This window comes from Fukomys damarensis, unplaced genomic scaffold (genome assembly GCF_012274545.1).
Source record: "Fukomys damarensis isolate Sample0158 unplaced genomic scaffold, DMR_v1.0_HiC HiC_scaffold_36, whole genome shotgun sequence".
NCBI lineage: Eukaryota > Metazoa > Chordata > Mammalia > Rodentia > Bathyergidae > Fukomys > Fukomys damarensis.
This window is the reverse complement of record NW_022900948.1, coordinates 32798809-32822962: the sequence shown is the minus strand read 5'-3', so window position 1 is coordinate 32822962 and position 24154 is coordinate 32798809. Positions and strand designations below refer to the sequence as shown.

Below are 24154 nucleotides of genomic sequence, written 5' to 3'. Positions count from 1 at the left end.
TGTTTTTTTTTTTTTTTTTTTTTTTTTTTGCTCCTTTGCCACACATTGAGAGGCAGCACTGAATTTGCTTACAAGACTGCAAGAGAGAAAGCCCAGTCACACTAACAAACTTTAAATCTTAGCTCGCATCATGTCTTCTGCTACCTCAGTGGCCAAAACAGCTCATGTACCAAGCCTGAAGACAAAGGGTAGAAAAGAAAGTTCGCTTTTCTCACACTCACCCAGGGTGAAGATGTGAATGCATATTAATATGCTACTGGAGACCAGTACATTTCTCTTCAGCAACCTCTGGTCTCTTATTCCTATGCCCATTTACTATAATCTGTAAATACCCATCCTCTTGGAAATCCATCATAAACAGAAAGATCTCAACTTGGGTATTCACTCCTTGGTGCAACTTCGCTCCAACCTTCAGCCTCATATTAGTTAAGCTAGGGTCAATAATACCTTCCTCCAAGGGTTGTCATAGATGTCAGAAATCTTTGGGTCAGGTCAACATATATTAGATGCTCAGTTAGCAACAGGTCCTACCCTATGGCTTATGTCTGTTGCTAGAAAATCAATCCAACCACCCATTTTTACATAAATATTATTAATTCAAGACAATTCCTGCATTAAAGGTATGCATTTGAATGGGAAATTGTGAATAACAGGGCTTAACCTTCAGTTTTAGTGGAATTTTTAAAAGCAGCAGGATGATCATTTAAATGCAGGTAGACTGGAGGTTCCTCCTTTTCCCTGACCTTCAGTGTCTAGCACAAAATAATTGTCTTGCTGTTGTTTTTGCAGTAATGTTTATTGACGTGGCGTTCATAGTGGTGTGAGTGTGAACTGTGAAGATGTGGTTATGACCTTGAGCTAGTGACTAGCTCAGTCTGAGCTTCAGTTCTTGTATGTTACAAGAGCATCAGTACCTTCTAGTCTTGGTTGTGACACGTAATGACATACATCAAGTATATCCCACCATTTCTAGAAAGCACAGGCCCTCAGAGGTACCTTACACCAGCCCCTGCATCCCCACCATGGGCCTGGTCTTGAAACAGGCTTCAGGGACACAGAGTTGTAGCAGAGCTGTGGCTGCCCATTCAGAGTCAAAACAGAATAGAACAGGGAAGGAGGCTATGCTTATTGTTCTGAAGACCCAGAGAAAGGTCTTTCTAAGCCACAGGGACCAGAAGAGTAAATAGGAAAATGAACAGCAGGCATCATCCTGACCTGTGATGATAAGTGATGGCCGAGTTAGGAGGAAGTGAAAATGGAATCCTAAGAGGATGACAGGGTGGGAAGAGCGGAGCCAGAGAGGAGGCTGTGCACATATCTAGCACTCTCACGGATAGGCCCTGAGAACCTCTGAGACGGGAGCAGCAAGCAGCAGCTTCTTACCTATTCCACGTTGTGACTGTACCCAATTCAGCAGGAGGTGCCACGAACAAAGAGAGCAGATGTTATTGTTCTGAAAATATGATCTCATTTGAACTGTCCCAAATGTATAGATAAAAAAAAACAAAACTGCACTACCTTCGATGTTACAAGGGTATACTTTGGATTTGAGGCCTTCCTTCATCCAAAGCACCTCTTATTCCCCTAAATTAAGATGCTGAACTGTCCTTTCTGATCAAGGAACAGTAAGAAGACCTCAAACAGCTATTTTATTATCAGCAACAAGAAGTGTGCCAAAGACTATGCTGAAGGCTTTTCAAATATGCCTTTTGAACTCACAGAAGACATACATCAGCCTCATTAAAGAAAGAAAAGAGGCCTGGGAAGATGGGAGGCAATTTGACAAATATCATATAGATTCTAAGTGACAGGCTCTAGATTTGAATCCAGAACAAGGTGATTCTGAGACCCAAAGTCTGAACCATTTCACCAGCCAACTGGCCTCATGTCATTATCCCACTTTTAGATGGTTGGGGAAAGCACCATATGAGAGAAAGTCAGACTACTGGTGATCAAGGGGCTCTGTTGCTTTTATCTGAGGCTTTATGGACCAAGAATGCCTACAACATAAAATGAAAACTCCACAAATGCACCCTAGGAGTAAATATTTTAAGGCCAACACAGCCCATCTATAGCTAATGATATAGAATTCTAGTAACAAAGACGATGGAAACTCGCTTAACTAAACTCCCTTATGAGAAACATTTTAATGAAGAGATTAAGAATCTACATTACTAACCATATACAAGTGTGTGTTTTAATATGAGTAAGGGTAGAACAAATTCATTTTACTCTTTTCACAGTTCTTCCTTAGAAATGTAATATTCTCATGCAAAGAAACTCAAAGTGTCACAGGGCTTTCTTTACAGAGGACAAAACTTTGTTAGAAAAGTCTTCAAGATGCACTGAAAGTAAAGACAACCCTCCCACCCCCGCACATCAGAAAGGATACTCGGACTGGTGTCCGAGAGCCTCGAGTTCTAATCCTGATGGCCCAGAGGCTGGGCCAGTGATTCAGCCAAATCCCTTTCCTCTAAGATTTATTTCAGCCTTCTAAAAAAAAAAAAAGAAAGAACCCAGAAAGATCTGAACTAAGGGATCTTTAAGGGCCTTTCCTGCTCTGATTTAAGGTAGAATTCTATTTCAGACATCTCATCAGAACTTATGCTTACAGTCTCCATTTCCTTGGCAAACACCCATCATGGATGGAAGTTTCTTCTAGTCCTCAGCAGAGCCACCATTATTCTAAGTGAACCCAGCCTGGATTATTGCATTTACAATATGTTTATGCATTCACTAATTCATCTACCCACCCATCCCTCTGTCCAACAAATGAGTTGCCTACCCTCTATCAGGTGTGACACTATTTACTAGGCTGCAAGCTGACTAAGAAAGAGTTTCTGCAGTCAAAAACTTTCCAGCTTAGTGGAGAAAGCAGGCAAATAAAAATTTCTTTTCTTATCCTATTGGCAAATACATTGCTATTATGAAATATACTCCTTTGCTTAATTAAAAGCTATTTATTGAATGAGTACCATGTCCCATGCAGGGCAGCAAGCTGTTGCAATGCAGTGATGAAAAGATTGGAACGGCACCTTCTCTGTGAAAGAACTTCCGCTGCAGAGGTAGGGGTGAGGGAGCAAAGGCATCCGTAATCAGCATACTAACACATGTCCCTGGAGACTGTTCTTTGACAGTCTGAGTGCCCTGAAGATGCAGAGGCAGAATATAACCCTCAGCTTGGGCTGCCAAGGCTTTGCATCTTGCAAGAAGGAAAAGCTTGTTTGCAAAGAGGGAGAGTTAGCTGAGTCAGCAAAATTGGAACCGGAAGTCAATAAAGCCAATAGCCACGGCATTGACGGAGATCCACCCACAGACGCCCAGCCCACCGTAAGTGTGATCGCAGCCAAAGCTAAAACTGTGCCCAGAGATCAAAGAGCAGAGACGTGGAAATGCAGTGCAAATAACTGATTCTTGGTGCTCAGAATTGATTGACACCTCCTCTAACCTTCTGTTTCACAGCTGGGAAAATTAGGGCACAGAGAGAATAGGAAATTATCTGTGTCCCTAGAATTAATATGTCAGCATAGACATAAATCAGGGACTGTCTTGTAGTAAAAGGAAAAGAGGAGAGAACTGACTCATTGACTGTCAATTCACTGTCTCTCTGAGCTCTGGGAGATAAATCACTATGATTCCCATCGATAGATGAGAAAACTGAGATCAGAAGTGAAAGTGACTTTACCAATGCCACACAGCTAGAGAGAGTGAACGTGAAGGTCGACGAATTACAGTCTATCTGCCTCCTTCAGCACTTGAGGGATTTTCCCTTGCAGACTTCCTGTTCTCCAGGCAGCCTTATGGGGGCCCCTTGGGTGGCTGCTCCTCATTTGCAAAATACATATTTGTTGTATAGTGAATGACTGTAATTAATGATCCATTCTGAGTCAAGGAAAACTTGTTTAGTAAGCACACAGGGAGGAAAGAGATATAAATGTAGCAGCGCCTTTTTCCTGAATAGATTTCCTGCTGTCACCAACATTTCCAAAAAGAGGGAGGGAAGACTGAACTTCAGACTTTGCTGCATCATCACTGACAGGAGAAGTGGACACCTCAGTCTCTGCCCTTTCCGGGAGGAAGAAGGAGCACCTTCTTTGCCCACCCCTGCCTGACTTCCTGTGCCTTTGCCAGGAGTAACCATTACCTCTCCCATTACGAATCATGAGGTGTGTGGCTTTTGGCAGATCATAAATCAGTCCTGGGAGTCGTGAGGACAAATCCCAGGACTTTTAATCTTTAATATTAGACGTGTTTAAAGTGGTGAATATTTCATGAAGGAGCTGTTGCATTTTAACACATCATTAGTGACTTCCCCTCCCCTTGGTGAATTACTCCTATCCAAATTCAAGGTGTTCAGCCCTTTCCCACCATTTCCCTCACCTTTGGCCACAGTCAGAGGTGGTTATAGCACTGCCTCTCAGCAGAAGTCCCCTGGCATGCCGGTGGAGGAAGGGGATGAGAGTATCTGCCTGGGAGCAGCCCCCTCAGAGCTTACCAAGCACCAGTGAAGAAAGAAGGTAGAGCTTTCTATTCTGTTTATCATGTCTTTCAACAGTCTTCTTGTGAATATTTCAGATACTATCTCTGATTCATTCTTCACTCTGTATTCTGTCTTACTGCCATTTCAGTTCAACCAATATTTATGAAGCCCAAGCTATTTGTCAAGTACTTGCTAAGGACTAGGGGTACAAAGATTAAGCAGCATTTCGATACATAAAACATGTTGCAGTGTTTTAAACTCTCAGAATGCTTTGCTCAAGGTCAAATGTATAACGTGCATAGTTTACCAGCAAAAACGGTAGGGTCATGTCATGAGTACCAAAAGTTGGAAATGGGGGTTTCTGGGTAATAGTTGTAGAATCTTGATACTACCCTAGTATCTTATTCACTACAGTGTTTTGTTTGGGTTGTGCAGGGTGAGATGCAAATGGCGTGAGCTTGTTAGCACTTGGATTCACCGTCTCAGCACACTTTTCAATGAAACAAAGATGACAGCAGACTTTTTTCTAATGACAATAAAATAAATTCACTGGGCAATCTCACTTAGTGTGGTGTTCTCCGTAGTGACTTTAATTCTGGCATGTGATATCTGTTTATCCTTCACTTTTTAGTTTTCAAAGAGATTTAAAAATAAAACCTTAAGGAAACGTAAGAACAAAAACTGAAAAGTAAATCCTTAAATCTGCCACATTGAACAATACCTTACATGGTCATGATTTGAAATCTTTGCAGTCAGGCCAATTAGAATCAGTGTAGGACTATGTGATGAAAATGTTGTCTGCTTGTGTGTGTGCAGGTGTGTGCATGTGTGTGTGTGTGTGTTTCTGTGATCACCAGAAGATGTGAAAGAAAGCAATCCCATATTTACCAAAGCCCTAGAGATAGTTATCCATGCGCTTCACATTGTTGAGTGCTTATCCTTCTCTAGGCAGTAGGCTAAGGCAGAACAGTTCCTACCAGCTTTTCTCAAGATGTGCTCCAAAGCGTGCTAATCCTGTGAGCTATTCCAGCAGCAAGTCTCCCAATGTAAAGTAGGTTTGGGGAAAGTCGTATGTATTGCCATCAAAGAGAATCGCACTCTACTGGCTCCGAAGAAAAGTAGACTCTTCCTGAATTTATGTTTTATGGAACCTATTTTTGGTAAAGCATCTGTGAACATTTCAAAAGTATACTTTTGGGGGGGAAAAACAATAACTAATTGCATGAAGAATTCACTTAAGAAGTGCACAGTGGAACAGAAATGATTAATAGCCAGAGGCCAGGCCAGGGAGCTTCTAAAAATCCATCCAGGATAATGAGCTTTGGAAGATATACTAGGAAATGGGATATGCACTGGCCACCTGGACTGAACTTGGAGATTCCTAAGGCAGCAAGCATTCATGCAACCAGACAGTGGCATAGCCAAAGGGAGAAGAGAGAAATTGATCAAGAATAAATAATAAATGTAAAGAGGGAAAGAGACTGGAAGACAATGAGAGGGTGTAGGAAGAAAATTTCAAAATGTTAAAAGAAAATCAAAGCAAAATAAAACTGGGAAATTAAAGGCGAGATACAATTTTCCCAAAAAGGGAAAACAAGCTTTTTTGGAAAAAGCGTTTGAATTGATTTTTATGAATGAGCATAACTTGTTCATGTAGGTGGTTAGAATATCTGACTCACAGTTTTAAGTAAATAGTGTTTATCATAATTTTGTTATTTGAAAATAGGACTCCATTTGTAGCCACTTGGTCCTTTTTCGTTTCCCTCACTGAGCTATGAGCTCCTTCAACCACTGGACTGCTCCCTTGGTCTCTGCGTCTTCACTGCTAAGCCGAGAGCTTTGCAGGGTGTGGCCAGGCCTGGCAGGATAAATAAATGAGGGAATGAAAGGCTGAATGGGTATTTTCCAAACCGAGGCAGCGCATTTTATTTTCCAGGGACACAGGAGGCGTGGGATGCCATGGGAGCAGTGCTTCACAGGATTCCTTTCTCTTTTGCGTCTAGGAGAATGCAGCTGTCATGAAGGCTACGCCCCTGACCCTGTTCACAGACACCTCTGTGTGCGCAATGACTGGGGACAGAGTGAAGGGTGAGTGGAACAGGACCTGAGGCTGGGGCAGGGGAGGACCTGTCCCTACCTCCTTTGTTGTGTTAGCAGACGCCCAGAACTGATCCACAAAGACAACCCTGTGCCACGGTTGCGCAAATCTCATTGAGAGGGAACTCTACTGTCCCGTTGAATCAGGTTTCCCTATTAAAGGTACATGATTGATGCATTCCTATCGGACAAGGGCTGATATTTAAATCACCCACCCAGACCGGAAGGAGTCAGTGACTACTTCCTGAAGTGAACTGGGGAGGAGGCAGATAAGCTTAGAAATGGACAAGCGAACTTTATAAAAGTGCTGAGTCCTTCTATTCAATGGAAGCATTTTCTTTGGGTTGTAAAAAGTCTTTCCCAATAACGACTTCTGTGGAATTCGCTTGTCTTGCACAGCGTTCCTATGTGAATTTCGCTTGCTTCTGACTAATGTCACCTTCTCTCCCCTCTTCTTTCCCTCCGGTTCTTTTCACAGACCTTGGCCTTATACCACCCTTGAGAGGGGCTATGATCTGGTGACAGGGGAGCAAGCCCCCGAAAAGATTCTCAGGTGAGTTGACAGTCATTTGAGGGAATGTTGCTGGGGAATGGAGAAAGGTCTGATAAGATGATGTCATGCGTCCTCAAACTATAGACCCTGTGCATTTCAGAGCTGCACTGAGTATGGGAGAATTCTCACTGGTAAAACACCATCTCAACCCCGGATGCTGTGGGAATCTAATTCCTCTTTTTTCTAGCATTTGGACTTACAGACTTGGGTACTTGAACCGGAGGAGACTTTACTGATTACTCTAGTGGTTTAAAAATATGCTGTAGCCATAGAACCTTTTCCCACTAGTTTCATAAAATCTTGTGTAAGACTTCAATACTTAAGTAGCTAAAGACATGCAGCAAATTAAGTAGTGGAGCTGGGAATCAGACCTCACTTTGAATTGATGTGGAGTCTGTGCTTTTAACCTTTGTGCCAGACTGCTCCTGCAGACTTGGCAGTCACTTATGAAGCTCCTGCTGGGTATCACAATGGTGGGGAAATTGCAGCTGAAATAGTCCCTCTCTTCAGAGTCCACTATTTACTCAAGAAAATAAAATTAGCAGTACAATGTAATCTATGGGCTAAATGATGAAGAGGTATAAGAAACAACCATGCAGCCTGTGCCTTGGGGAATATAGGGGTCTTGGTTGGGTGGAGAAGTGAGAACATTTCCTATAAGGGATGGGATGAGGGGCCCCTTTATTCTTTTGCTCTCTGCTTCCCAGGGAGGTCCCCAATGGAAACTCTTACATTGCAGGTCTACTTTCAGCTTGGGCCAAGGCCTCTGGCTTCCTGTCAGCAAAAGCTTCGTGGTCCCGCCTGTGGAGCTGTCCATCAACCCCCTAGCCAGTTGCAAGACAGATGTGCTTGTCACAGAAGATCCTGCAGATGTCAGGTAGGGAAGTCACCTCCTGGATGCTGTACCAAGGATGACTTGGAGCTCTGTTTTGAGATCACAAGCGTTCTTTTGAAGAAGTGATCTCTGTATTGTTGATGGAGGCAGCAGCCCATTTGGTAAACAGAACATTGTGAAGTACACTGTCCTCCTAAACTCCTAACAGTGACAACAGTGACCTTCACTGCTGTGCCTCAATGCCTTACATTTCAAGGGCCTTGCTTTCCTTTTGGGTTTTTATAAAATATATTCTAATAATGACATTATCTGGCTCTTATGGATTATCAATGAGTTTACTGTATATAAAAAGTATTACTTAGTATATTGAGGAATCATGAAAAAGAAAAATTTGGAAAAATGATCCCATTTTTTATTTTTTATTTTTTATTGTGACTTTGGTACTAGGGATGGACTTTGGCCAATCCATGATCTAAGTGTCCAGGTCAAATCCCTTTGTTCTTTACTCTTTCTTGTTTTGTGTCTTGCACCTTGTAGCTAATTTCATTATAGACTTACTCTACTGCGTTCTAATTAGTTGCTTATGCATCACTCTGTCCCATTATGTGGCACACTTCTCAAGGTCAAGGAAAATGACTTATTTAGCTTTTTAATCCCCATTTCCTAGTACATATTGGACATCTACTAAATGTTTATTGATTTAATTAAGTCAGGGGTCTTAGATCTGATCCTGTTACTAGTTTGGAGCTTTCTAGCAAAGGGCTTTTTTCCACTTTCAGTTTGATTAAAGGAAACCTCCTAGAATTTTTTATGTCAAAGAAAACAGACTATAGTTTTACTTTGAAAACTGTCATGTATACTGCTTACTGGCTTTAGAACTAAAATCAAAATATGGATGCCCCCCTAGCTACCAATGACTGTTACTATACCACTGTATACCCGCCTGTGAGCCACTCTGGATGAAGATGTTGTCATTATGTCCCTGGCATTGTGATAGAAAGCTTCTACATCTACTTATGCTACTTTGCTACATATTTATTCTCGACTTTAATGTAGAAGAATGAAACTAACATTTTTTTCAGCTTGTTAATACTTCCCCAAAGAGGTTGTTTATAAAAGAATAGGTTAATAGGTGATAGCATTTAGAAAGCGAAGCAGTAATAACTAAGAACAAGGGGCTAAGATAGTTTACACACAAACTGATTCAAAGAAGATTTTTTTTCTGTTTTATAGAATTGAAGTAAATGAAACTTACTACATCATGTGTTAAAGTCTCTCTGCATTTCATATTTTGAGGTTGGAGCAGGGAACATTTGTCTGGTTGAAAGACAATTCTCAAAGAAACCTAATGACCTTGTCTGAAAAGAACAGAAAGAAGGTCTATGCCAGCCTGCCTTCTGCAGATTTTTTTATTGTTGACATTGCACTGATGATTGCAGTGAGGATACAGAAGATACAGCTGTCAGACCAGCTAATGGTCACATATGCTACAGTTGCAATAAGCTGGGTGAAAATGCCATCTTTATCATGTGTGGCCAATACAATCTCAGCCAAGTTCAACTCCGGAGTTTCCACCTTTTGTAAAATGAGGATAATAACAGTGTCTCTTCACGGAGTACACTAATAAGAGCTCATATCTGGTGAGCATACCCTATGTGACAAAAACATTCTAGGACTATCTTATTACATCCTCATGCCAGCCCCAGAAGGAGATGCTTTTTAATTTTACAGATCAAAAGTAAGTAAAGAAAAATATTAAATAAACATATTTAAGATAAAGGTGATACTTTGATTAGCAAGTGAGAGAGGCAGGAGAATTGCTGCAAGTTTGAGGCCAGCCTGGGGTACACAGTGAGTTCAAGGCGAGCTGAAACTACATAGTGAAACTCTGTCTCAAAAAATATATATATCAGAACTGATTAGTAAGTGAGGAAGTGAGCCATGCTTCAAAGATTGCTTTGCAAGGTTGGATAAAATATTGCTGTCATCTCCATTTGAAAGGATCTGTGCTAAATTGATTGAATTTTTCAAGCTGCACTAATAAACCTTGTTTGACATGACGTTGCCCAGGCAAGCATGTCATGGGTGTTTAAAGAATTAATAAGTTCCATTCAGGTGATATGTTAGAAATTAATAAATAATAGATCATAATTATAGAGAGCCAATAGCAGAGCCATGGAATCACAACAGAGAGATTAGTGTAAAGGCTATGTGGAAAAGCAAAGTCACAGGTAAACAGGCCAGAATTACAGCAGAACTGGGGAGGAAAATGAAAAGGTGCATTGCAAGTTGATTCTTTGATTTTAAGTCTGTGATAAATTTTTAGGAAGGTAGAAGTCCTCCCACTACCAAAAGGATAACATTGTCAAATTTATGGACTGTGACTCACACCTATGAATGAATTTAAAACAACTAAAAATAGTAAATGTTGGCAAGCCTATGGAGCAACTGGAACTTTAGGATCTTTAGCAGGGGAATATAATTTAAAATAAGCCCTGTGTAAACTGAGCAATATGTACTAATATTAAATATATGCCTATCCTATAACCCATCAGCACCATCCTTAAGATAGTCTAACCTAAACATGTATATATGTACTGCAAAATGCCTACAAAAAAAACTAATGTTGCACTTATTTCTACTACTCAGAAACTGGAGAAAACACACAAATGTCCATTAACAAAAACTAGATAATTAGTGGAATAACCATACAATGGAATACCATCAATGAGAAAATTAATGAACACAGCCACCACCATGTTCACAATGTGTCACCATGCACGAAACTCATCTCACACATGTATTGCTGAATTATGTCATTGAAATGCAAAAGAGCATCTACATTGGTGGAAGATTTTAAAAAGCTAATTTTAGTGATTATGGAAAAAGAATATTGATGTTGAAAGGAAGAATGTATGGTCTTTGGGTGACAGAGGAGGCAAAAATCAGGGCAAAGCAAGAGGGATGGTGAGGTCTGATGATGTTGGACTTCTTGATCTCAGTGGTGGTTATGTGAACATTTCTATTGAAAACTGATCAGGCTACGTGTTTTTCTCTGTGCTTGTTATATGCTGATTGATTAAACATAGGATATGTGCTGCTGAAGGGAACACGATCAAACATAAATTCACTATTTAAAGTTGCCCACTCTGGAGCCCTGCTAGACCACTTGAGTTCAAGTGCTCACTCCACCACTTGTTTACCATTTGATCTTTTCCATAGCCATTTCCCTCTCAGGGAATAAAGATTGTTTTTGTATCCACAGGGGGAAGATGAGAGTCAAATGACATAAAATATATAAAGCACTGAATTCGGCACATGGTTAACTCTTAAGAGACATGAGTTATTACGCTTGCATTTATGGTTGCATATGGAATTATTGGTTCTCTTTTTCATTCTTTTGTCTTTTCTTTTCTTAAAAAGATGCATTTTAAAATCAACGTTATCTTAGTATGAAGAGCTTGCACTAACTCCTGTGTCACTGGGTCTGGGGAAGACGTAAATAAGCATATAATCTAGTATAGTATGCCAGGTCTGTTGCTTTCTGTACATGGACACGTGTACAGAAGGAATGAAGAAAGAGTTACATGTGGGGTAGACATAGAGAACTGTATTGATTTTCAACAGAATTCGTTGAGGGATTGAAAAAGAAAGAACAAATTCCCAATGAAGGAAACTAAGCAGTTATTTTCAGGAGTGAGAACATTTGCAATTAACCATGAACTGTGACTGTGATTTTGCTGTGAAGCATGTAAAGTTGCAAGGAAAGCTTTCTAGTTTGAGGATTGAGGGGCAAAAGAAGAGAACTCTCCCCTGGATGGCTCCCATTTTCCATCCTTCCCCAGCACGAAGTTACCTGGAATGTGATTTTTACCATGGGAGATACTAATGATGGCAGCCAAAAAGGTGGAGGAAAAGTTCTATGTCAAATTCACACAGATTCCTTTCAATTTTGAAAAAAGTCTGTGGGCCCCCCCGTGCCAGGGCACTGTGCCAGCTACCTTAGGAACACAGAGATGAATACAGCCTCCTCTGCCTTCAGAGTCTCTAGCTTAGCAAGGATCATGCAACAGGAGACCAGCTTCAGGGAGGAAATAAAAGTTCCTTATGGAAAAAGCAGCACAGCAAACAACACTTACTGCTACATACTGGGCCTTCTTCACAATTTCACCTGGAGCTAGTTCTTCTTGTAAGAGAAATGTGAGAATAGCTATTATAGCTAGAATAATAATCATCCACAAAGCCCAGCTTTTGGAGCTCCTCAGTGGTTTTTCTATGATATGAAATCAATGAAAATGAAATGGTGAAATGCTGCTAATTCCTAACAATGTTGAAAGAATAATGGGATATCAGAATGCAAGCTAGCATTGCTCACTTGGTGATAGTTTTCACATTGAATTAGTTCTGAATAGAATTAAGAAAGTCTCCTTGTTCTTTTGGCCTTTCAATTCTTAGCACTGACAATTTATTGAACACCTATTATATAACAGACTAGGTTTTGGAAACATTAGAAAAAAGACAGGAATTTCACTGTATTAAATTAGAGAAACTCTTTAAAAAAAGATACACTTTGTGATAGTTGAAGAAGTTGGAAGGAAATTTCAAGGCAGAGAAGTGCAACAACACAGAAGATAATCAAACTCACCTGGAGGTTAAAAGGAAGTTCTCATGGAGAAGAGCACTTTGGAGTCAAATTTCATGTATGCAGGAGGTCACAAGGTCATTGGTTCTCAAAGTGTGGTCTCAGTACCCACAGCATCAACCTTACCTTGAAACCTGTTAGAAATGCAAATTCCCAGATGTCACTCCAGGTGGACTGATAATGTCCCCAAAGGTATCCATCTGTTGTATCTAGAAATTGTCACTATTACCCTAGGTGGGGTGGGGGGTCTTTGCAGATGCTATTAAGAATCTTAAAGATGAGTTAAAGATCAGAATCTTAAAGATAAGGAATCACCAACTTGCTTGTGTGGGTGAGCGCCATGATACAATCACAGGGGAGAAGTAAAAGAGAAGTAGAGAGAGATTTGACACAGAGAGAAGACAATGTGGAAAAGTGAGGACACAGCTACAAGGTAAAGAATGCTAGAAGCCACCAAAAGCTGGAAGAGAGAAAAATCAGATGAGTCTCTGGAGCCTCCACAGGGAGTGCAGCTTTGATTTTGGTCCAGTGATACTGATTTCAACTCCTGGTTGTTTTGGGCTCAATCCAGTTTTTGGTGATTTCTTACAGCAACCACAGGAACCTACTATATCTACTTAATCATCTGTCTTGATGGTCATCCAGGCAACCTGACTGCACGAGTCCATGAGTGATACTAATGCCCACTAATGTTTAAGTACAAATGCACTAGATAGCAAAGCAAGAAATAAATCACTTGGTTTAAATAGAAAACAAGATATAGGTGGGCTTGAAACCTCCAGGATGGCAATGGGTTTTGTCATAGCTCCTGTATTCCTGTATCCTTGCATCCTTCACCTCTGTTTTTCTCTGGGCTGAATTTCCTTTTCAGGCACAGTCTGCCCTCCTACATCCTGTGCTTGACATTGCCAGGGTAAAGAGATCACATTTTTTCCAATGGAATAAGCAAAACTCCCTGCACTGCATAGTAACAGTAATAATTCATGCTTATGGAAGTTCCAGATGCCTCACTGAAATGAAATCATTTAATTTTCACCCATAATTAGCTCCATTTAAGACACAAACAACTGAGGCACAAAGATGTCATGCAACTTTCCCAGATAACTGAACCAGTAAATGGCAGAACACCAGGATTAGATCCTGACTGTTGATCCAACTTCCTCATCTCTAGGCTATGATGCTTCAGTCTGGCATCTTTTGAGACACTGGCTAATAGCACAGAGCAGAACTAATGGGACAGAGCACTTTAGTCCAGGGAGACCTGGGGCACTAACTCACACTTGAAACCAGCAAGGATGAGGGGAAACCTTAACTACTTTGGTTGAGATTACAGGTATGATGAATCCCCACAGAAAAGTCGGTACAGATAGGAAATGGATGTCAGGCAAGAAAGACCCTCTCCTCTATGTGTCCTCTTCATGGGCAAGGTACAGGGCCTTGCAGTGGTGTGCCTGATGAGGGAGCATCCAGCTCAATGTGGCTGCAGTGCAGTGGGCAAGAGTATGGTGGAGAACGCAGTGAGGAAAGGGTGGAGTATTCCACAGACAAAACCTGTGGGGTATTCTCTCCCTTTCTTTTTTCTCAGCAGTGGATACCTGGACTACTAAAATCAGCAGACTCTCAGGGCCCTATGGTCAGTGTTTTCACTATTCCAGGCTTCCTGCAGAGGGTCCTTGATGAAGTCTCTGGGCACTAACTCCTGGCTGAGCCTAGGTGATGCCCTTAATTAAGAAGTGTGTTCTGGAAACGGGCCATGCATCTTAGGTGAAATCCTCCACAGGTGCACTCGAGGTCCTTGCCCGTGGGATGGGCATGGTGGTAATCTCTAGAGACATGAAGATCACACCAACTGGAATAGTGCAGGTTTATAATCCCAACACTTAGGCAGGCTGAGGCAGAAGGATTGCATATTTGACTCCAGCATGAGCAACTTAGTAAGAGTGTCTCAAAATAAAGAAGAAAAAGGGCTGAGGACATAGTTCAGTGCAAAGTCCCATGGTTTAATCCCAAGTGCTGTAAAACAGTAACAAAAATCCTTACAATATCATGTTAAATGGCGGGGGGAATATCTCCAAAGAGGCTTGCATCTTCCCACTTTTTGTGACAGTTAAGGAAATAATGGTAAAGAAAAATAGAAGTAGGAATAGAAAAAAGTGTGAGCTTTTGAGTCTTGCAGGCTTGGATGTGAATCCTGACTCCACAGGTTGCTACCTGAGCTACTTGGACCATATCACGGCCTCTCTCTGCGCCTGAAAGGTGGAGGTCAGTGTTCCCCTCGTGCAGTGGTTGTTAGAATCACATGAACTTAGTAAAGTGACAGACAGTAACTTACATATAACTGGTTCCCCGAATGATAGGAAGCTTGAGAAGTAACAGTAGGAATTACAGTATAGCTTAAGAAGTAACCATAATGCAGTCTGACCAGGTGATAGAAAGCTGTAGTTCGTGGTCCAGAAGTGGAAGAGAGACAGGTTGTCTGCCTGCTTTCTCTGGGTCACCGAGGGCAGAAGTGTGGAAGGGTAAGGACAGCAGGACACAGAGGGTAGTTGGGAGTAGGCATCAGCATTGCCCACTACACTGCTGTCCCTGGATTTGAATGGATCTGGTCAACACTGTTGGGGTTGGGAGAGGGCTCTTGATAAAAGTCTTATATTGTTGGATTATCGAGATGCTGCCCCACTGGAGGTGAACAGAGCTGAAACTCCTTGTCCTCACATTTCCTGCAACCCCAGATTCTGTTTGTGTGTGTGTATGTGTGTGTGTGTGCATACATGTGTGTGCAAATGTATACATGGTAGACAACCTACCTATCTAAAAGTGTACAGGGTGATACAGGGTGGGCTTCTTCGGGTCTCATTATGTGGAATCAGAAGCTCACCAGGCTTCTCCCTGTGTTCCTCTGCCTGGATGGTTACTCATATCTTTCCCAAGGGCAAGAGAACTTGAACAGGCGCCCCACTTACCTGCGTGAAACACAGAGCACTGGAGTATTTGGCACAGTAAATAGTGCGAGCCCTGGAGCCAAACTACCTGGGTTGAAATCCCAGTTCTAACACGATCAAACTTCTATAGCCGTAAATAATATTCACTAGCATTTCCTGAGTACTTGTTGTATGTCTGGTCGTGTCGAAGCACTTAATAGGTATGAATTCTGACTCCTTACCACAACTCAAGGATATAGTTTCTGATATTTCCAAATGAAACTGAAGTACCAACACATTAAGTTATTTTGCAAAATGTAGCACAAGTAGTAAGTGGCAGAACCAGGATTTGAACCAAGTCCACCTATGGGTGAATGCCCAGTGAATGTTGGCTATTATAGATACAGGAATTTTCCAGAAGACAGAGGGACAAGGCCATTGGGATTTCTATCTTTGTCTCTGTTGACCATTTATTCCATGTTATGGCTTGTATCTAGTTGTCCCCTCAAAGCTTCATGTACTCATAGATGGGGTATTACAGAGCTAGGGAATGTGATATTGGAATTAAGGGTGTGTGGCATAAATTAGTCTACTGCATAGCCAATGCTTTTCTTTTTCTTTTTTTTTTTTCTGAGTGCATGTGTGTGTGTGTGTGTGTGTGTGTGTGTGTGTCTGGTACCAGGGATCAAATTCAGGACTGTGTGCTTGTGAGACAGGTAGTAGAATCACTAAGCTAAATCCCTGGCCCAGTCCACAGATTAGAAACAGCATAGCTGTGTGCCACCACCCAAAGGGCTGGTAGCCTGGTTGGGACAAAAGGGAAAGACAGGTTGTGTGCTTTTGCTTGCTCTTTTGCTGTTTCCTGTCTGCCCTGTCGTGGACTATTTCTTCTTCTCTGTGATACCACTTTGTGATGCCCCTCTGCCATGTCACCCAGCCTTGGAGCCACCTGTCTATGAATTCAAACCTCTACAAACCATGAGCTAAAATAAACTGTTCCTCCTTTGTCTTTGAGTATCTCGTATTTTGTCCCAGTAATGAGGAAAGTAACTAAGATGGTCCATTTAGCAAATTATTTTATGCAAGTGAAATATGAAATATAAATAGGGAAAGGAAGAGAGTGTGAGTAAATGACACCCACAGCTCAGTTGGCAACTACAGCTGGCACCTGGAGCTCAGTTCGTAGAATCTGGACATTAGAATTTTCTCTGCATCACCCCACCCTTTCTTTCTTAAGAGAACTAAGCCCCTTTGACAAGCCCTCCTATGCAGGCATTCACATTCCCTACCACACACATTGGCTCTCTAACTTCTCTTACATTTCTACCTGCCATTCATCCAGAGAGCCTGGAGACATATATATTTTCCCCATTTTAGCTTAGCGATCATAATAAAAGTGAAGTCTATTAGGATGAGTTTCTGCCCAGGCTCGGTAAATCTCTTCAAATACTGTTTGGCACCAGATTTCTGTTAGTCTTTGCCACTGGGGAAACTGTACTGCACACCAACTGTCAGCCTGGGTGGAGGGCTCAAGACACAGCCTCTGCTAAATGAAACTCAAATGGAGTCTTTGGAATATAAATATTGAAGTGACCCAGGTTGGATAAAGGGGAACCAGTTAGCTAAACTTCTATTTTACATGCAGGAGGTGCTGAATTATTAAAACTTTAATAAATGTAATAATAAATATTTGATGTTGAATTATAGAAGGCTTTGCAGATACAGTGAAACTGAGAAGTGACTTGTTATATGTGCATTAGATGTTAAATATATTTTGAATGGGACTTCTGATGTAGAAGAGGGTCTGCAGATCTTCAAATTAAGAAGGAGACACAAAAGGATGAGCTTTGGCAGGCTTGCTGGGCTGAGGGTCAGGATCCCAGGGTTTGAGTCTCCCACACACTGGAGACATTGAGTAGCGTTTTGGGTGGAAGCTTTCTTCTCAGTTTGCTGTAATTGATCCTTCCTGTTGTCTTCTAATGCCGAGGCTATTTTTATCACCCATTTCACAGATGAGAGAGTGATATTCAAAGACCTTAAGGCAGAAGGGAAAGGAAAGAATTGGAATTTGAACACAGTCATCCGATCTCAAGATCTGTACTCCATTCATCACACCACTGCACCTCCCTTACTTGCTACTCAGATGCTCTTTCGGCTGGGTATTAGGATGATTTTGCATTCAACGGTCAAAGACCTGATTCAAATAATCTTAATGAAAGCTGTATTCGGATGTTGTCATGGGAAAGGCAGGAGATCAGCTCCACCACAGAGATGGGGTGGGGGTGAGGAAATTGCATGATATTAGGATTTTTCCTTCTTCCCACATCATTCTCTAATGGCATGATTCGCTTCTGTTCTGTAAATGTGTCCTTAGTATTCCCCTCTACCCTGACAAGGGAATGGTTGTGATAATCATGAATCTCCCAGGTATTTTGCACCTCTAAAGTCAAGGAATGAAGTTTCCTTTCCTTGATGTGAATTTGGAAACTCCAAGAAAATGATGGCCTGGCAGGTGTCAGGAGTCCATCTCTAGCTGAACCATCCATTATTAGGGGACAGGGCCACAGTGCACAGACACAGCCATGGGAGGAATTGAGGAAACATCATGTCTTCCAAATCCTCCTTGAGCTTCTCTGTATCCATCTGTCTTACAGCTCAGACTGAATCAGAGACAGCAAATGTTAGACATGCCAGGTGCCAATTCAGACAAATAGGTAGAGGCTGCTTAAAATATTATGTTGGGATGATTTCTGAGGCTACAGATTTAGTGGGAAAACTTTTTTGATCAAATCATGAGGCCTACTTCAGCTGGGGATTGTGATCAAAGGCTCAAATCTTGCCATCTCTGAACTCGATGGTAGTTAGAGATCTTCCCAATTTTTTTATCTCATCAGTTGGTGATTATGTTCCGCTAAAAAGTGTAGAAGAGTTTTTGGTTGTTAAGATATAAACGAAAGGATAGTCACATGGTTGGAGATGTTGTAGATGAATTAGGAATGGAAGTGTTTTATTCACAAATTTTCATCCTTGCTATCTCAAGGGGCATATTTGGAAAATCTCATCTTGATTCCAATATGTTTCCTGAATTAAATTTCTGGCTTGTAGCAGAGTTGAGGCCTCTCATAGAAGTGCTTCTTAGATATTGTCTGGCACTGTCATCATCATTTGTATGAAAAATGGAACACTCTAATTTCAGCTATAAAAGAACTACCTGCTTTACAAGGGGCTTGAACTGCACCCTAGTGTTGCAAATGTATATGTAAAAACTTCTCAGAAGGGACCTTCTGAGGCATTTGTCCCTTTTCTCTGCCATGACACGATGGTCCCAAGTTGATAGACTCTACCCTCGACCTTGCGGGTATCTCATAGCTTCCTGTTTTGCTGCCTGCTATGGTCTTGCTGTGTTCCCTAGAAACCCTCTCTTATCTCACCTAAACAGGCTGTGCTTTTATTTACGCAAACAGAAACCCAGAGATATGAACACCAATAACTAAGATGACTAATCATTTTGTTACCTAAGACCCACCCATTGTGGCTGATTAGAGCTGTATATTTTCTGTAGTATGCTTTACTCTGCCAGGTAAGCATCAGCCCCCCTGCCCCAGCACAAATAGGGACCTTCTGAGGCATTTGTCCCTTTTCTCTGCCATGACACGATGGTCCCAAGTTGATAGACTCTACCCTCGACCTTGCGGGTATCTCATAGCTTCCTGTTTTGCTGCCTGCTATGGTCTTGCTGTGTTCCCTAGAAACCCTCTCTTATCTCACCTAAACAGGCTGTGCTTTTATTTACGCAAACAGAAACCCAGAGATATGAACACCAATAACTAAGATGACTAATCATTTTGTTACCTAAGACCCACCCATTGTGGCTGATTAGAGCTGTATATTTTCTGTAGTATGCTTTACTCTGCCAGGTAAGCATCAGTCCCCCTGCCCCAGCACACACACACACACACACACACACACACACACACACACACACACGAGCGCGTGCGCATTCACACACAGGAAGGAGGGGGTTCAGTCATTCACAAAGATGTTCTGGATAAGCTTGACTCTTTCCCATCTCACTAACCAAGAAAATCAATCAATAGCAAAACAGATCTGGGAAGCAAACAGGTGGCATAGTCAAGCTGGGAGAGTTTATAAAGCAGATTACTTACAAAGGAACTGTTCTAGAAGGCCACAAAGGATATGCAGTATCCTGTGACTGGTGTCAGTGGGCCCAAGTAAGAGTGAAGCTGCCAGAACATGGGGAGAGAATTCCATAGAGCTATGTGGTGTGCACGGAACACTAGAGAAATATACGGTTGTAATCGGACAAAAGTGGGTCTTAAGTAACAAAAAGATAGGACGGGAACAGTGCACGATGACAGTGTGTGGTGACCCTGCAGGATGGGTGTCTGGGGAAATAAAAGTTCCAACTCCACTTCGTGGGAGAATGGAACCCAGAGGGAAGCAGGCAAGGGAGCCCTGGGCCACCTCCCATCAGAGTCAGCTTCCTGAGCCCCACAGCAGGGAAGGATGAGCTAAGTGTGGACCTGCAGGAGCACATGGAAAAGACCAAGTGCAAGTCCTTCCATCTGAGAGGCCAAATACCCTCAGCAGGTCCACACCTTGCCATCTTGACACTCCCTGGCCCAAAACTTCTTAGTGTCACTGCCTTCAGCGCCACCCCACCCCATACACACGCACGATTCAACCTCTGCATGAAGCAGGCCATGCCTAACCCCTGAATGAAATCATTTGGAGCCTTTTCCCACCTGCAAATGCCTCAGGGTGAAAATGCATACCATGTCAGCCGGTATTTACTAGCACTCCGTGGTCTGGCCAGCTTTCCAAGGTCATTTTCTCTCCCACCATGTCCTCATTTGTTATTTTCCCCAAATGCCATATACTTTCTGTAATCTCCATGCCTTTGCCAGCGCAGTCCCTCTGCCTGAAGTGCCCTAACACTCACCTAGTCCCCCTATGCACTAGGCTTGCTATGCTCCATCCATCAGAGCTTTTCAGAAATACTTCCTTTGAGCAGCTTCTCATGAAAGTACCCTCCTCCTGTCCATCAAAATTGTAATCCCATTATTGCTTTGTTCATATAGCTGGAATGCTTCTTTCTGAGTTAGGGTACAGTGCATTGCATTGTAGTTAAGTATAGATGAGTATTCTGGGAGGTCGTGAGTTGAATCTTAACTATCATTTTATTCCCAGTTCTAAGCACAGTAAGTAGCTCAGAGAAAGAATCCAGAACATTTTGATGACACTAATTTAATGTCATTGTTTGGTATGATTAAGAAGATATTTTGATATGAACAAATATTGCTCACCAAATACTTTTGTACCATCTCCCAGGATCACCTGATCCCTTTACAGATAAATGTCCCCAGCATCAAAATAGGCCTATCAAAATCTCCAGCCTCACAGTGTCTATTGTACTGTATGACAACAGACCATATTATCTCAACGTGGTTCCAAATAACAGCAGTGCTTGGGGTAAGTAAACGGAGAAAACTTTTTAAAAAGAAGGCTTCCCCAATTTCACTGTTTGAGAATTTGTGTTATAAATGAAGTGGCCACACTGATTTCCTCAATGGCAGCTGTCTTGGGGTGTTAGGAATTGAATGCTAGATACTACAGTCTCCCCAATATTATTCCACCAAGAGATGGTTCAGTACCGACCTTCCTTGAGATGGACTTCAAGAATTACCACATTTCTCCACCAGGTCCCAGGGTCTACCAAACATCAGAGAAAGAGGGATTTGGCTTCCAGGGGGGGTCTCTTTCCATTTTTGAGGAGTGGAAGTGAGGAGCTGACTTCTCTCCTGCTAATTCATTAGCCAGGCCATCGGGCTACCCGCTGAGCTCCACATTTCATCTTTATAACTGCAAACTCAGAGGGCTCTTGTGGGTGCACAGCATGTGCATTGAATGGCCATGCTTGCATATTTCAGCAGGAGCAAGCTCTGGGTGAGCAGAACCAGGCCATTACCTAGGATTCACAGAGAAGAAGGACCTGAAAGAGAAGAAATACTTTATAACAACCCAGTCTTTCAAACCACCTAGTTCTAGACAGCTGAGGTGCTGGTGCTGGTCGATCTGACTCAAATTCCAACTTTGCCACTCACTCACTATCTGGGCAACAATAAACATGTTACTCTATCTCCCCCTGCCTCAGTTTCCACTTTTGCAAAGTAGTGCTAATGACAGCTCCCTGGTGGGATTGGTATTGGGAACTGAGCTGCACAATGTGTTAGCCCCAAAATATTAGACACTGCTCTTGTTATAATCATTTAATACAAATATTAACCCAGTCTGGAGAACCCTCTTTGGTTGGCCTTCTTTTGAACTCTTGCTATTTTAGAAGGTATGGTAATGCTGGAATTTCATATGCTCTTTTCCTGAAGGTTTGCAAGCTGTAATGGCGTATTGATTGAGTTGTTGAAAGTGCAACTCAAAGTTGCTTCACAAAGGAATTCAAGATTCACAACTAGCTCTGTTGTACATTAGTTAAAACATAGAAGCAACCCAGCCAATGAATTTGTCTATGAGCAAATGAATAAATAAGCAAGGTATACTGGAAAAGTACAATGAAATATTATTCAGCTTTTAAAAAGAGGGCCATTCTTTAAGGGGGGCATTGTAATATACCCTATAACCTGGATAAACCCAGAGACGTTATGCGTGATTCCATTTATGTAAGGTGCTTAGAGTTACAAAGATGTGAAAACAGAAAGGATAGTGGTGGCTGCTAAGCGCTAAAGGGAAGAAGTTATGGTTAGTTATTGTTTCGTGAGCAGAGTTTCATTTTGCAAGATGAAAAGTTCTAGATATAGATGCTGGTAATGGTTACACAATATATACTTGATATCATGATCTATACAATTAATAATTATTAAGATAGTATGCTGCATGCATTTTACAATAATAAGGCATGAAATAAAACAAATAAGAGTAATGCAAAAGAATGGCTTTAGGGACAGTGTGTGTGGCTACTTGTGCCAGTTCTAGGAAATTATTGCACCCACCTTCAAGGCATTCTGGCTGTAGTGATCCTGGAGCAGAGTGCATGGCTTCGTAGTACACTTATTGCTTCCTTCCATCTCAGGACATCTTTAGGATCTGCCACCATCCTCTTGTGTGCAATGACACTGACTTATCAGCACTGAAATAGAGCAGGCTGAGAGGACTTGTGCCCTGGATCTGGATTCACAGAGTAGTCTTCCCAGGCCCTGGGGGATGATTCACCCCTGACAGCATCCAGGCCAGAACAATGAAGACAGCATGTTGGGAAAGCACCAGGGTTGTCCATGGCTTCCCACATCCCTGAAGGGCCTGTTCTTCAGGAGATCGTGCAGGTACCCATGAACCCTAAGAACACCATAAGTCAAAGGGAAGAGCTTTACTTCCTTAATCTCTAAAATGCATTTTAAAGGTGATGGTGCTGCCTTTCAAGGGATGTTTGGTAACCTCTAGGGACATTGTTAGTGGCCACCACCTGGAAGGTCATTGGGACTCTTAGGTTGAACCCAAGGATGTTGGTAAACATCCTACAATGCACGTGACAGCCCTTCTCCAATAAACAGTCGTCCAACCCCAAATGACAAAAGGACTAAAGTTGAGAAGCAAGACCTACTTTCAGTGAATGAACATTGCCCCCATTAGACAGATGAAAAAAATTGAGACTTAAAGACGATTTTAAACTCATGTTCTTTCCATTACACCCAGCTAGAGAACCAGTTTAAAGGGCCTGGGATGTGGTAAGAGGACACAAGCATAAATATAAAAGCTGGCATGGGTAGTTGTAGCTTGGGAAGACAGGACAAAGACCAGGTCCAGGGTATAGAAGGATGCAGAAGCCTGGTATCAAGGGTGAGCATCGGCCTCAATCTTCTGACTCCCTCACGGTGGAGGTCAGGGAGGAGCTCTGCAGAGCCTCACTCTGTTGGTCCAGTGGCGCCCCCAGCTGTAAGTCAGGTGGAGGCATCGCTGGTAAGGAGTCAGGTAAGGTCTGACAAGAGCCCCCTTCCCCAAAGTGAGCCAGAGACACTCTGCCTTCCCATACTGTGATAGATTTTGAACATTTAAAAAAAAAAAAAGTTTACAATCCCATCTGGGCAAGCATAAATCACAGTGCCTCTGTGCAGCAGTGGCTGACATGACTTATAGCCTCATCACTATGGTAACCGGAGCGCAGCCGGCAGATGCACAAAAGCACCACTCTCGCCAGACAGGCCTTGGCTGGGCCCTGATGGAGAAGCAAGTGTTCCGGAGAAAGGATGTATTCTCTAGGATTCGCTGTCCATTTGTCTTCATTCGGCACCAGAGCAGGCCTTTGCTTTTTAGCTCCTCTGCAGATCTCCACCCAACAGGTTCTTTTCCTCCCTTTTCTCTGCATTCCTCTTCTTTTAACCTGCCATTCCAAAGGTTTACCTACATAGGGCCCAAATTAATGCTTTTAAGAGCCCCAGTGTTTCTGCCTGGCTGTCCTTTCTGAGCTGTGAGTTATGGTGATGGCTTCCCCGTGTTGAGCATCGACGTATGCAGATCCCTGGAGGAGATCTTCTCCATAGTGTTGGCAAGTCAGCCTCTTAGATTTTCTTCTTCCCTCCGGGTCATCCTCCATATG

General features: G+C 42.2%; 1 protein-coding gene across 4 annotated transcripts in view; it reads left to right on the top strand.

Moving 5' to 3' along the window:
* Positions 1 to 24154, top strand: part of Astn2 (astrotactin 2) — a 770953-nt gene that overhangs the window by 283485 nt on the left and 463314 nt on the right. For 3 of the 4 annotated variants that reach the window (XM_010639452.2, XM_010639450.2, XM_033758953.1), the window contains 3 exons: positions 6484 to 6568; positions 7056 to 7130; positions 7870 to 8007. In XM_010639452.2, coding sequence (XP_010637754.1) covers positions 6484 to 6568; positions 7056 to 7130; positions 7870 to 8007 — 298 coding nt within the window. The remainder of the gene's footprint in view (positions 1 to 6483; positions 6569 to 7055; positions 7131 to 7869; positions 8008 to 24154) is intronic. The other variant, XM_010639451.2, reaches the window with a different exon arrangement.